This window comes from Phaeodactylum tricornutum, chromosome 2 (genome assembly GCF_000150955.2).
Source record: "Phaeodactylum tricornutum CCAP 1055/1 chromosome 2, whole genome shotgun sequence".
NCBI classification, from domain to species: domain Eukaryota; phylum Bacillariophyta; class Bacillariophyceae; order Surirellales; family Neidiaceae; genus Phaeodactylum; species Phaeodactylum tricornutum.
Window position 1 is genome coordinate 96962 of NC_011670.1, and position 13577 is coordinate 110538.

Below are 13577 nucleotides of genomic sequence, written 5' to 3' on the forward strand. Positions count from 1 at the left end.
TTGTCGTGATGGATGACAGTGATGTTGTCTTGTCGTACATACATATATGTACGTATGTCTTGGGATGCGACTGTAAAGAACCCGGCATTGACGACCGACAGTCAGCCGTGGGGGTGTGCACCGGGTTCCTTCGCGATCGGTCACAGCCTCGATCGAATCCGGTAGGAATACTGACGCAGACAACGCAGGGGCGAGCGAGCACATGGATGTGGTGTCTGTCAGTCACAGACCGACCGTCACGGGGGACACAGGGACCCGAAGTTCCGGATCAATCCTTTCCTTCCGCAGTTTTGGTCGTTCCCCAGAGAGTGCGTAGTAGATGAGTGGTAGGTTTTACATTAGTTGGGACTTGGCTTGTTTCGTTCGTATATCATTCATTCGTTCGTTCATTCATTACACACAAGCACACACACGTCCATTCACACACGTATACGCAAAAACTATGTGGAGTTCATCGTCGTCGCTCTGTCGGAATCCCTCGTTTCGTCGTGCGTGGTTGTCGACCGTCACGGTCACGCAAACCGCAGCGCCCACTTCGTCGCGATTGGCTGCCCTACGGACGCAACTCGCTACGGAAGAGGCGTCGATTGACGATTTTTCATCCACCAACGCACCAACAACAACCACACACTACACGAGCAGCAACGGCAGTCCGATTGTGCGACAAAAGGCGGCACCACGGAGTGCCAAGATTCTGCCCAAACCACGTTGGCTCAAAGCCGCACCAGCCACGTCGGACAATTACCGCAAACTGCGGGACACGGTCCGCGAATTGGGACTCGCCACGGTCTGTGAAGAAGCGCGTTGTCCCAACATTGGCGAGTGCTGGGGCGGCGGGGAGGACCAAACCGCCACGGCCACCATTATGATCATGGGAGATACCTGTACCCGGGGATGTCGCTTCTGCAGTGTCAAAACCTCGCGAGCACCACCCCCGCTAGATCCGCATGAACCGGAAAAGGTTGCTACCGCCATAGCCCAGTGGGGACTCGATTACGTCGTACTCACTTCCGTCGATCGGGATGATCTGCCTGATCAAGGCGCCGACCATTTTCGACAAGTTGTCACGCAACTCAAGTTGAAGAAACCGTCACTCCTCGTGGAAGCATTGACTCCGGACTTTCAGGGCAATATGGATCTTGTACACGCCGTGGCCACGTCCGGGTTGGACGTGTACGCGCACAATATGGAAACCGTCGAAGCCTTGACACCCAAGGTGCGTGATCGACGCGCCACCTACCGACAAAGCCTCGAAGTACTCCGGTACGTCAAGACTATTCAGTCCGACCCGATCGGTACCACCAACAACCACAACAACAACAATGGTTGCCTCACCAAAACATCCCTCATGCTGGGACTCGGCGAAACGGATGACCAAGTGCTCACCACCCTCCGTGATTTACGCGACGCCGACGTGGACGTGGTCACCTTTGGACAGTACCTGCAACCCACCAAAAAGCACTTGCCCGTACAGGAGTACGTTACGCCGGAAAAATTCGATTTCTGGCAGGAAACCGCCATGGGTATGGGATTCGCCTACGTTGCATCGGGACCGCTCGTGCGCTCCAGTTACAAGGCCGGTGAACTATTTCTCCAAAAGTACATTGCCCAAAAGAAGCAACGCAACGCCGAGGTTGCCGCGGCGTAATCTATCTAGTTATATATATATATATACACATAGTATCATAGATATATACACACATATAGATAGACCTATCTTTGGGCAACCATCTGGGGTAAGCTAGTAGGATACGTCCCACTGGCCCCACCGTTTGGGTTCCCCGTAATGCCTTGTAGGCAACTTATCTACTCTACAAACTGACAGCAGTAAGCAGAGCTTTCAAGTTGCATTTGATCAATGATAGTGATGTCGAACACTCGAAAACATCATAGTATCCTAAGCCTTGGTGTCTTGAGAGATCACAGTTAGCGCTTGTGTACACTTTCCAGACACGATTCAGACACCTGTCGGACACTGGATATGGGACAGCGTCCAACAAACAACAAAACACACAATGAAAGATCTTTGCAATATATTTTTCCTGCATTGGCACACAGCGCACAATGCATCTAACCGTACCTTGACATCAATCTTATCCCGCGTGCTGCTAGTGGTCTGACCAACGTCATTCCTGGTCCTGTCTCATTGCGAAACGAGCAACCGTTATTTTTAAGGCTTAGTCAAACCCCAGGGCGGCAGCTCTTTAGCGTCATTTGCGCGGAGCCGTGCTGAAACGGATATGGCGTCAACGCTCTCTAGTTTGTTTTGTGCCGTCGGATCAGAGACCACCAAGCTCAGTGACGAAGATATCCGTCAAGAAATATTCTCTTTTCTTGAGGCTCTAGGCGATCGAGAGGATGTTTTGCTTCTCCCACCCGACTACACCAGGTTCCATTCGAAAGCGGGAAGCCTTACACAAATGATTTGTGAATACTACAAATACATTCCGTCTACAGAGCCACCAACATCCAAAACGCTCAAATCCGACCAAATTCTGATCTCTCCCAAGATTGAGATTCTCCCTGCTTTGGGGACACACGCACCCATGACTAAGACAGAAATCAAAAAAATGTTCGGAACAGAATTGGCGGGGAAGGATCCTACCCCGTTTCTTGTACACGATTGGCGAAACGACGTTGTGACAATTGGACACGCCCCGGCTGAAATGGTCAAAAATGCTACGCATGGTATGGTCGAGCAGCCTTGGCCCGCGCAACTGAACAAGGTCGTCTGGGAGAAGAGAATCCATGATACAAATACGCAAACTCATAAACCTTTGGTTCTCAGTATTGGACAGGTCGTTCCCCATGAAGTCATGGGCATGGCAAATTTCAACAAGAATGTGTTCGTCGGTACTGGCGGTGTGGAAGCCATCAATCTGTCCCACTTTATTGGAGCCGTTCACGGTATGGAGCGTATGATGGGACGAAAAGACAATCCACTACGAGAAATATTGAACTATTCTTCCAAGGAATTTCTAGAAAAGGAACTAGATCTGTGGTACATTTTAACGGTCATAGGGTCGGATCCAAAGGACGATAGTTTGTGTGTTCGTGGTCTTTATATTGGGCGCGACATTGAGTGCTATTCTCGAGCTTGTGACTTGAGTCTCCAAGTCAATTTTACTCTTCTGGACACTCCCGTAAAAAGGTGTGTGGTCTATCTGGACGAAGATGAGTTTCATAGCACTTGGCTCGGGAACAAGGCAATTTACAGGACGCGTATGGCTATGGATGATGGAGGTGAGCTGATTATCTTAGCTCCGGGGGTAAAACAGTTTGGGGAGGACGCACAGATCGACAAGTTGATTCGAAAGTATGGTTACAAAGGGACGCCCTATACGCTAAAACTTATGGAAGAGCATGAAGAGCTCCGGGACAATTTATCAGCCGTCGCTCATCTCATCCATGGGTCTACCGAGGGTAGATTTTCCGTCACATACAGCCCGGGTCATTTGACCCGGGACGAGGTCGAGACGGCAGGGTTTGCTTATGCTGACATTGAGGAGATGTCAAAGAGATACCAAAGAGACAAGCTTAGAGACGGATGGAATACAGATATTGATGGTAAACACTTCTTTTTTGTTAGTAATCCAGCTCTCGGGCTATGGGCAGTCAAATCCCGCTTTGAAGATGGAGATGAACAGCGTGGACACGATCAAGTGTAGCAGGACCGCTTTCGTGCTTATGACGAGTCGGGTAAAGAGGTAGTATCATGGATATCCGCAGACCGACGGTTGGTGGCAAAACGTGCACCCGCTGTTGTGCATCCGTTTGAACTTGACTGGATTCCGACGCTGTGCTACGACGGAGTCTATACTAGCTGCAAGTACGTATTTGTGGTTGATCTGAAAGGATATTAGCATACCAAATACTACTGCTTTGGCTTACATCTATCCTTGTAGGGGTAACTCGACAATAGCATTGTGAAAGCATAGCATACACGAAGCCGCACGATTCTCCTCGACTGCCATATTGATAAGCTTCGATGTCTTCCTTGCGCCGCTGTTTGGGTTCGCGATAAGATGTCCGGACACTTTCTACCCCGGTTGCGCCACTTACAGTAAGGATCTGGGGTGGAGTCTACGCACCAAATATGGTCCACGTATCGCATCCTATCGCTTCAAATAATTTCTCCCCTCGTTGACAGCGGTGCCGCCAACGACGGAGTGCCCCCATGGTCCTGGTAATCTTCGGCGCTGTCCGTCGGTACAACGTGCGATGCGTTCAAATGCAATTCGACACCATCTTCACCCGCGCCTTGCATCAACGATTCCGTCTCGAGCAGTTCCGTATCACCCGTGAGTTCGGCAAAAAAGGCACTCATTTCTTCCAACGACCGTCCTTTGGTTTCCGGCAAGAAAACGTACAGAAAAATCAACGTGACCAGGCAAATTCCACACAATAGCAGAAAGAACCCCGTCCAGCCCAATAGGTTGGCCGTTGATAGAAAGGTACTCGCCATGAGTGTCGCCGTGACACGGTTTAGAAAGGTAGCCAGGGACATGGCCTTGGCACGAATGCTGGTACTAAAGACTTCGGTTGCTACCAACCAGCCACCCGGCCCCATGCCTACACTGAAAAAGGAAATATACAAGGCCAATCCGGTAATGGTCAAGCTAGCGCTCGACCCGGAATCCAAGAAAAATGACAACGCGACGATAAGAAGTGCCACCATCATTCCCAGCAGCGAGGTAAATAGGAGTTTACGACGCCCTTGGCCGTCGAAGAGTTTTCCCCCGATCCAGGCGAAAATGAGCTTGAGTAAACCCAAAAAGATAAGCACCATGCCTCGCTTCGTGGCGGAATCAATACCCGATTGGTCCAGTACGTCCAGCAGGTAATACTGAATGGCATCTATACCAACAGCTTGTTGTGCCACAACGGTACCGATCCCAACCAACAGCATACGTCGAAATCCCGGGGTCGGGTGAAAGACCATACTCCATCCGACCGCTTTTTCTGCCAGTTCTTCCCGTTGCAAGGCTTCTTGAATATCCTCCACCACCGGATCGACGTTATACCCTGCAGGATATATGCGCTCTAGAACCTGCTTGGCCTCTGCTTGGCGCTTGTTGGCGACGAGCCAACGCGGCGATTCCGGCATGATATTCAGTCCAATGACAATCATCATGGTCGTTGGAAAAATGCAACCCAATAACACCATGACACGCCATTCCATTCCCGTCGGGAGTCGGGCCAGGATGAGTTCGGTAGAAAAGCCGAGGACGATACCGACGTTGAGGGCGACTTCGGCCCAACTAACGAGTTCACCGCGAAAACGAGCGGGAGTTACTTCGGCAATATAGAGTGGATCAATCTGTCACACCAACAGAAACCAGGCAAGTGATAAGAGAAAAAACAACGTGAGATGAGTCCCCGTTTGGTTATAACAAGCCTGTACAGTGGCCGGGCAGGCTCTCCGAGTTTACGTACCGCGAGCCCGATACCGACACCCAATCCGACAAAGAGTCGTCCGAGCAACAATACATTAAAGGATGTAGCGGAGGCCGTCACTAGCAACCCAAAGATGAAACCGACTGCAGCAATGAAGAAGGTTTTGCGACGTCCGTAGGTATCCGTAAAGTAATGCGCCGCCAAGGATCCAAACACTGGATGTGGTCGAAAATAAAAAAAAGAGTGTTGTTACGTGAGAGACTAATCACCGGAACCAAACTAAACGAGTTCTTTCCCCCCCGGAGAAGTACCAAGTGCAAATTACGTACTCGCCCAAAAGTTGATACTGGCAATAAATATTTCCCGCTCTATTCGCGTGAGACCAAAGTCTTTTTCCACGAGTCGTCCCACACTTGTCGATACACCCACATCATACCCCAGATTGCAGGAATTTAGGGCCGCACAAAGGACGAACACGTAGGTATCGCGAGTGATGAAAGCTGGTGTGTGTGTGCCGTGATCATCGTGCGATTCTCCACCGGGAAGACTCGTCGGTGTCAGTTTGCGTTGATGCTTGGATGGTGAACGATTGTCCCTGCTGTTCTTTTCGTTGCGGTGACTGTTGCTGGGGATAGCATGAGACCAGACAACTGCCGTATCGGTAGGAGACTCCGGGACATGATCAGCAAAAGAATGTTCCTGCATGGTGCCGTAGGTCATTTATGTATAGGATCTTCGTGCGGGTGAGACAGAACAGCGAAAATCGAGGCTACTCGTTCGAGACGGGCAATGCAAAAGTTGCGAAGAACGACTCCGATTCGGCGTTCCAAGTCAATAGCAAAGGTTTGGGAACCTGAAATGGAAACAGCGAACGAGGGCTTGCGCTAGACACAGCTGCGTTGCTTTCCTTGTTTGTTTGTCTGCACTGCTGGCTGGACTATTCGTTGCTTCACTGTCAAAAGGCTTAACCGAACAACCTTGGTAGGTTACGAGACAATGTCGCGATGGGGTTTTCCGATGTTCTCCGAAAGTCAAAATTCGGACGGGTGACAGGTCGGAATTCCGAAGGCGAAGCGTTCGAGTGGTCGTTGCGAGAATCCAAATGCAAGACAAACATTGGACCCGCCTCGAGCCTATCAAGGTGCACGCGCACGAATCAATTCGTTCTCGCAAGCGTGTCGCATCGGCACCCCAATGCCTTAACCGGATGCCTCGCGTGCTTCGGTAGGACGCTACGTCTCTAGCACTAGCTGTCCATGGTTGTTTACACTCACCGGTTAATCGAAGACATATCCGGGTCTCTCAGGGACCGCACGTCCGCTTGCGAAAGCTGCTCTAACTACCGCCTCCGCGACAGGAACTAGGACACACGAGAACCTTCGCGAGGTATCCGCACCATTCACACTTGGTTCGCCTCCGGTCGTACCAGTAATCTGAGTATCAAAGCTCATTTCTCGTGCGCCTACGACACGAATATCTATACTGGTTCTCGTAGGATGTGTCGCAGGATTTTCGTACTAGTCGGATGCTCGCTGCGCGTGCAGTCGAACACAGTTCTACCTATTTACCGATCAACAAATAACACTACCTACAATTCTTGCTTCGCTTCTTCTCCCGGAGCCAGAATACTGCGAATGGCGTCCTTTTGTTCACGAGTCAGTGTATCGGGGAAGTCGACTTCAAAGGTGAGATACAGGTCACCAAAGCCACGCCCGCTGCGTCGCGGCATTCCCTTTCCCGGCACGCGCAAGACGTGATCACAATCCGTCACATCCTCCACCGTCACCGTGTACTCGTGATCGTCCAAATGCTTGAGCGTGACGGAGAATCCCGTCAACGCATCCACCAATGGGACTTCCATAGTCTTGTACAAGTCATCCCGATCCCGGTGATACACATCGTGCGGTTCTTCCATGAGTACAAAATGCAAATCGCCCGGTTTGAAGCCGGGTTTTTCGTCCGTCACGCCTTCGAAGCTAACCCTTTCTCCCGCACGGAATCCTGGTTGGATTTCAATAGTCACTTGGATTCGTTCCGTTTCCGTCTGGCGGGGACATTCGCGACACTTATCCAGCCATTGCTTACCCCGGGCCACACAGCGGTCGTCCCTTTGTTGGACCTGTTGTACAAATCCTGGGGCGAGTTGTTGTCGGCGTACCCGGACGCCCGGCCCTTGACAATCGGGCGCACTCTTGACGCACATTTCCCACTGCAAACAGAGTACCTGACGGACGTAGTCGACATCGATGGTTTCACCGAGATATAACTGTTTGAGTGACACGTAGAGTGGAATTTCGACATCCGGCGTGCGCTGTTCTTGATCGCGCTGCTGTCGTCCACCGCCAAAGTCAAAGCCAAACTGCGAGAAAAGATCTTCAAAGCCTCCTCCTCCTCCTCCCCCACCACGCTGTTCGCGTTGCTTCAAACCGTCTTCCCCGTGTCGATCGTAGACGGCTTTCAATTCGTCGTCCGAAAGCACTTCGTAGGCCCGAGCCACTTCGGCAAACTTCTCCGACGCACCTTCGTCCTTGTTCTTGTCGGGATGAAACTCGAGCGACTTTTGCCGGTAGGCCTTTTTGATTTCCTTGATGGTGGCGTCGCGTGATACTCCCAAAATTTGGTAGTAGTCGCGAGATGCAGCCTGCACTACCGGTACGAGCAACACGTGGCTGCCTAGCAACAAAAAGACGATGCACGTTTGCCATAGACGTACAAACGCGCCCTGGCGCGGGGTTCGTACTACCATGCTGTACTGTAACGACCCTTTGTGACTGCTACTGCACGTACGGTGTTGTTGATGTGGGAGCTGTCGGTACTGGTAAAGGATTTGCTATCCTTGCGTTCCTTGCCCGAGACTACGGGATGTGATTGTATGGGGGAGATGGATGGGTGCAATGCCATTCTGCCAACGGACCCCACCTTTGTACACCCGTCCCCGTTCCGTTTCCCACAGACCGAAAGCGTGAAGGACAGGAATGACCGCATCTCCCGGAAGGGGAGGGTTGCGAGTGCGACTGACTGACAGTGACTGTGACTCCGAATGTAGACGTGGAAGCTATTGACGGCATATAGAACAAAACCAAAAACAATTCCGATTTCCGTTCTTCCAGATTTTCTACGAATTGTTTACCTACCACGATTCTAGATTCTATTCCACGCGGTGGTTTCGTCTCCGCTTCAACTTCAACAAACGATCCAAACGCGAGAAAGCGTCAAACGTATCGTGTCGTGTCCTCCATCAAACCCACCCTTAAAGGTCGTCGTCTCCAGTATCGATCGTCGACCACGAAACCGAGGACGAAGCTATCGGCACCGTCCGACCACAGCCACCCCAACAGTCGCATTTCCGAACATGTTTCGTACTTTGATTTGGTGCACCGTCGCGGCGGTATTACTGTGTTCGCCGTGTCGGGCGCAGGATGCGCAAGCCCGCGAACAGGCTTTGCGTGACATGCAGATAGGTATGCAGGGCCTTCAACAAGCCGGGGAAGACCCGGCGCTACTTGCACAGCTGATGCGGGACATGCAGGATCCCGAACTCATGCAAGAAGCGCAGAAAATGATGCGGGATCCGACCTGGCAGAAACAAATGAAGGAGCTCCAAAATTCCAAAGACTTTAAGGAGTCCGTCAAAAAGACCAAGGACCTCTTGTCCGACCCCAACGCAGCGGCACACGCCGAGGCTAAACTCGAACATATGGTCAACGTCGGGAACGACCAACTAAAAAAAGGTGCCGCTTCCGCCATGGAAGAGGCCATGGCTGCCATGGCCAATCCCGAAGCCATGGCCGAACTGACCAAAATGATGAAAGACCCCAACTTTGTGCAGGACCTCCAAAAAATGGCCAAGAATCCCGAATTCGCTTCCTATATTGAAGCTGTAAGTGAAATCTAGCAGCTAGAGTCGTCACGGTATCGAGCGTGTTACTATGACTGTCAATGTGCCTTTGTCGCTCACACTATGTGTTCCATTTTCGACACTGACACACTCCGATTTCCAATGCTGCCTTGCTATTTCTACGAAATAGGCTCAAGACATGATGAAGGACCCATCCAAAAAGCGAAAATTTGAAGCCGTCGCCGACGAAGTTCGTGCATCATTGTAAGACGCGTAGTACTTTTTTAAAACTCACGAATCTCATCGGGCAAAAGAAATTGCAAAGCACGCTTACGAGGGTGGAATTGGGTCGGGCAGTAAAGGATCATTTTCTGGCACTATCGTGAGAGTCGACACAAATGTTAGCATCATAGCACTTTGGATAAGCAAGTGCTCTACAAGTACTTATTCTGATGCAATGACATAGTGCAGCGACTCGGCTATGATCTCTTTTCACGATACGACGGGTAGTGCTTCCTAAGTTAGGCTGTGGTGCTGTTCTAGTAGGCATGCCAACCGTGTTTCTTCCACAAAGTTCCAATTTTGCAGGAAAATAACTTTAAATTTTTTGCTCATCCTCTTTGGTGCACGCTGAAGGGAATCGAAATTGGACCACAACGGGACAAGCTGACGGTAATTTCGTACTGGACCTCGGCTTTTTGCCTGATTCACTTCCCGCATTCGTTCCGTGACTCCATTTCGAACGAGAGTATGGCATTGACTGATGATTTACCCGCCTCCGCCGCGCATAGCGAGGTGACACTCGAACTCGCCAAGAAGGAAAGTGCCGAGCACATGCACGGTATGAAACAGGCGTACGATGAACTCGGCAAACGTCCGCTGCTCGTCAAGGCCTACGCTTTGGACGATCCGAAGGCCCCGTCACCGTCCTTGTCGAATGGCATCCGTACGAAAACGGTCCACTTTGTACGTCACGGTCAAGGATTTCACAATCTCATGGCCGATCTGGCCCACGCACAAGGCAAGGAGTGGGAACAATTCAAAGACACACCGGAGAATCCTTATCTAATACCCGAGATTCTCGACGCACCTTTGACTGAGAAAGGCCGGCAACAAGCGTACGTGCTACAAGCACAAATAAACGGCATGGAGCTTGGACAAAAACCTCAATTGGTGGTGTTTTCCCCCAATTGTCGTGCTCTGCAGACGGGCGTCATTGTGTTTGAAAGCTTGGTCGGGAAGGTCCCGTTCGTCGCGCATGAAATGGCTCGCGAAGAAAGCGGTATACACGTTTGCGACAAACGTCGTCCCGTGTCACGCCAACGAACCGAATTTCCTCAGGTCAATTTTGGTCTACTCGAGGCAGACGATGATCCGCTGTTCCAGGACGACGTTCGCGAAACCAGACAACAAGTCGCGGATCGCGTTTACCAGTTCTTTGAATGGCTAGCGACGCAAGATGAGCAGATTGTGGCCGTCAGTAGTCACTCTGGCTGGTTACTAACGGTGTTCAATGCAATGCTGCGGTGTGACGAATCGCTTCGGGGATGGTTCCAAACGGGTGAAATGCGTAGCGTCCAATTGGAATTCCTGCGTAGAGACGAACGAGTTTGACTGTGAGCAAGATTGCCTTTACAATCAAAAACCAAAAAAAGACTGTTCTCATAAATGCGCCCCAGTTCCTTCGAAATGCTGGAAATACGAGGCATCCAAGATCACGATTGGGTGTTGAGGACACCACGAGTTGTAGTAACGCATAGCGAGAGTATATTTTGTGCATTTTGCACCATTGTTTATGTATACTGTTCACAGTGACGTAGTTACGGAATAGCTCAATGCACCAAGGAGAGCCAAGGCAATGCCGGCAATATTCAGCTTGGTGAGTTTGGCTCCTCCAAAGAAGACTCGTCCGGATAGAATCACCGACAACCGTCGTATCGCATCACATGTTCCGTACGTGATGGGGGCCACGAGTTTGACAAACATAAACGACAGTACATACTCAGCGTGATACGCCGTAAAGGCTGCACAACTCAGCCACACCGGAGGAATCTGCCGCTTTAGCTGCTCTTCCACAACCAAGGAATCGTTGTGCTTCGTACTTTGGTTGGTGTAGTTCTGCATGGCCACTACTACTAATGTAATGCACAAACCAACGGCTACCATGACTCGTTGCGCAGAGGGCCCGGTCAGATTGGACCGCATCATGGCTCGCTTGCTCGTCACGTTCAGGGCGGATTGCGACGCCGCCGAGACCAGAGCCGCCGCAAAGCCCATCCTTTCAAAGGTTGGTGCATTCCAAGAGGCGGCCGCAATTCCAGCCGCAATGGGCAACAGCGAAAGGAGGGCCAGCGTGTTGGGCAACGCCGTCGGCCCGTCCAGCAAGACGGTGAGTAGCGCGGTAATGATGGGGATGGCGCATTTGGAAGTATAGGTGAGGGAGATTCCGATACGGCTCAAGCTTATTGAATTGCTAAAGTTGGCCACAAAAAGAAACAAGGCCGAAAGACCAAAGGTTGGTACGGCTTGGAGGGTTTCATGAAGACGTTGTCGGATCTGGAAATCCGGGTGCAACAGCAAACCCAGCAATAGGGATCCTCCAAAGCGATAGAGGGTTAGCAAAGTGGGTCGGGAAAGGGAGAAGAAATTGCTCCGTTGATCATCGGGGTGCACCAACATTTGGTCTTTGCGCCGAGTCGGTGTTACCGCAACGAGTGGTGGTTTGTACTGCAAGAAGGCCGTTGTCGAGTAGGTTGTAAAGAGTGCGCTGGAGACAAGCCATGCGGTACCAACTACTTGTGTATTGGTCGACAAGGATTGCAGAAAGGTCCCGACTGGCGAAGAGCTTACTGCTGCGGCAGCTGACGACGGCGATACGAGGGGCGAAACGGAGCCCAACGTAGACAGCGACATACTATACGCAGAGGATCCAAAGGACACAGTCGGTGGAAAAGCGGTGCTGAAGTGTACAACAAAAGTTAGCAAGATTGCAATGACTAGCATTCGTTGAGCGCGACTACAACGATGGCAATCGCTAAAAATCGATCCGCTTTCTTCCAATCGAGGCGAGAATTATGCACACGTAACCTCCCTTCTCGTCGAGCGTCCGCAACTGTGGGGAAATCGCGTTGTCCCAATGAAAGAATCAGTATGCCGACCCATGATTATGTGACGTTGTTGGGTTCAATTGATGTGTCTTGCTAGAGACTTCAGTCGTGACTGACGACGAAACACTCCAATCCGAGCACACGACGTCTTGAGAAGGGACATTCCCTACCAATCAAATCCTATCGTTCGAAAACCGGTTCCGACGTGAGCTCATCACCAGCAATATAATTTATTGTTGCAATATTTCTCCACCATGACACAATTCCGAAAGGTGTGTGCTTCATCTTCCTGTGTTGTCCCGTAGTGTAGCTTGTCAAGTTGCGATTCGAACAGTAGTCTCTCTTCATTGACAGTCAAGCTAGCACACGATTCGTCTCGCCGAGGCAGCAAGCATCTGTCTTTGAAGAAGAAACCATGAACCACCGGGACGAGGCAGTATACCGACTGTCACCCAGCGATCAGCCCTGTACCGCCGCCGAACTTTTGCGGCAAAAACGCAAGGCCGGTAAGGCAAAGCCCGAACCATCCGTGAAAGTAATTTCGCAGCCGCCGGACGATATTGACGAAGAAATTCGCCGTTTGGAAGCCGAGCTCGCGAACGAGAGCGACGAGGACGAGCACGATTCCTCCGACGTGGAAACCAACAGCGAGACTGAGGACGACAGCCGAGGAACAGTCTTGTGCTTGTCATCGGTTCAAAAAGATCGGATCGAGCCGTTACCCAGTAATCTACTCCCCAGTAACCGGAAGCGGTCACTCAAAGGAATTGATCGAGTCAACGCCAGCGAACGGGATGATGCAGACCAATCGAACAAAAAGAAATCCAAATTGGTTTCTTCGGGCTTGGAAGCAGCCGTCAAGGAGGTTCTGGACGGCTACGTGCCGCGCTCGTCCGAACGTTTACCCTTTTACTGCCGTGTCTGTGCCCAACAAATGTCGGACGAAGACAGCTTTACGGCCCACAAAGAGACCGAGTTTCACACGACGGCGGTGGAAATGGAACGCAAACGATCCTACTGTAAACTGTGTCGCAAGCAGTTGACGAGTCCAGCGCAACTGCAGGAGCACTTGTCATCTCGCCCGCACCGGGAACGACTCGATTGGGTCCGTCAAAAACAAGGCAACAGCGCGTCGTCGCATGGTCGAGCATCGGGACGAAATGCAAGCCGAGGCCGGGGTGGAAGAGTTGAAAATCGACAATGGTCTTGACGAACACGCTTCCGGACAGTCGTCA

The 13577-nt window shown here is 51.2% G+C and overlaps 7 protein-coding genes across 7 annotated transcripts; 4 read left to right on the forward strand and 3 right to left on the reverse strand.

Moving 5' to 3' along the window:
• Positions 1-391: 391 nt before the first annotated feature.
• PHATRDRAFT_18029 (predicted protein) lies at positions 392-1648 on the forward strand (the record flags this gene model as incomplete). Its single annotated transcript, XM_002177522.1, has 1 exon — positions 392-1648. Exon 1 carries the CDS (start codon positions 443-445, stop codon positions 1646-1648), a length of 1206 nt encoding a protein of 401 aa, XP_002177558.1. The 5' UTR covers positions 392-442.
• Positions 1649-2076: 428 nt separating this feature from the next.
• On the forward strand, positions 2077-3668 carry PHATRDRAFT_43317 (predicted protein; the record flags this gene model as incomplete). The annotated part of the gene is made up of 1 exon (XM_002177523.1): positions 2077-3668. Exon 1 carries the CDS (start codon positions 2241-2243, stop codon positions 3666-3668), a length of 1428 nt encoding a protein of 475 aa, XP_002177559.1. The 5' UTR covers positions 2077-2240.
• A 644-nt stretch (positions 3669-4312) lies between these two features.
• Positions 4313-5859, reverse strand: PHATRDRAFT_9947 (predicted protein; the record flags this gene model as incomplete). The annotated part of the gene is made up of 3 exons (XM_002177827.1): positions 4313-5320; positions 5437-5612; positions 5727-5859. Coding segments are annotated over 3 exons (1317 nt in total), but the record flags the coding sequence as incomplete, so codon positions are not given.
• Positions 5860-6985: 1126 nt separating this feature from the next.
• Positions 6986-8274, reverse strand: PHATRDRAFT_18036 (predicted protein; the record flags this gene model as incomplete). The annotated part of the gene is made up of 1 exon (XM_002177828.1): positions 6986-8274. Exon 1 carries the CDS (start codon positions 8141-8143, stop codon positions 6986-6988), a length of 1158 nt encoding a protein of 385 aa, XP_002177864.1. The 5' UTR covers positions 8144-8274.
• A 1906-nt stretch (positions 8275-10180) lies between these two features.
• On the forward strand, positions 10181-10780 carry PHATRDRAFT_9956 (predicted protein; the record flags this gene model as incomplete). The annotated part of the gene is made up of 1 exon (XM_002177524.1): positions 10181-10780. A coding segment is annotated over one exon (600 nt), but the record flags the coding sequence as incomplete, so codon positions are not given.
• Positions 10781-11005: 225 nt separating this feature from the next.
• PHATRDRAFT_43320 (predicted protein) lies at positions 11006-12148 on the reverse strand (the record flags this gene model as incomplete). Its single annotated transcript, XM_002177829.1, has 1 exon — positions 11006-12148. One exon carries the CDS (start codon positions 12146-12148, stop codon positions 11042-11044), a length of 1107 nt encoding a protein of 368 aa, XP_002177865.1. The 3' UTR covers positions 11006-11041.
• A 609-nt stretch (positions 12149-12757) lies between these two features.
• On the forward strand, positions 12758-13552 carry PHATRDRAFT_32507 (predicted protein; the record flags this gene model as incomplete). The annotated part of the gene is made up of 1 exon (XM_002177525.1): positions 12758-13552. The coding sequence occupies one exon, from the start codon at positions 12758-12760 to the stop codon at positions 13550-13552; it is 795 nt and encodes a 264-aa protein (XP_002177561.1).
• Positions 13553-13577: the final 25 nt, after the last annotated feature.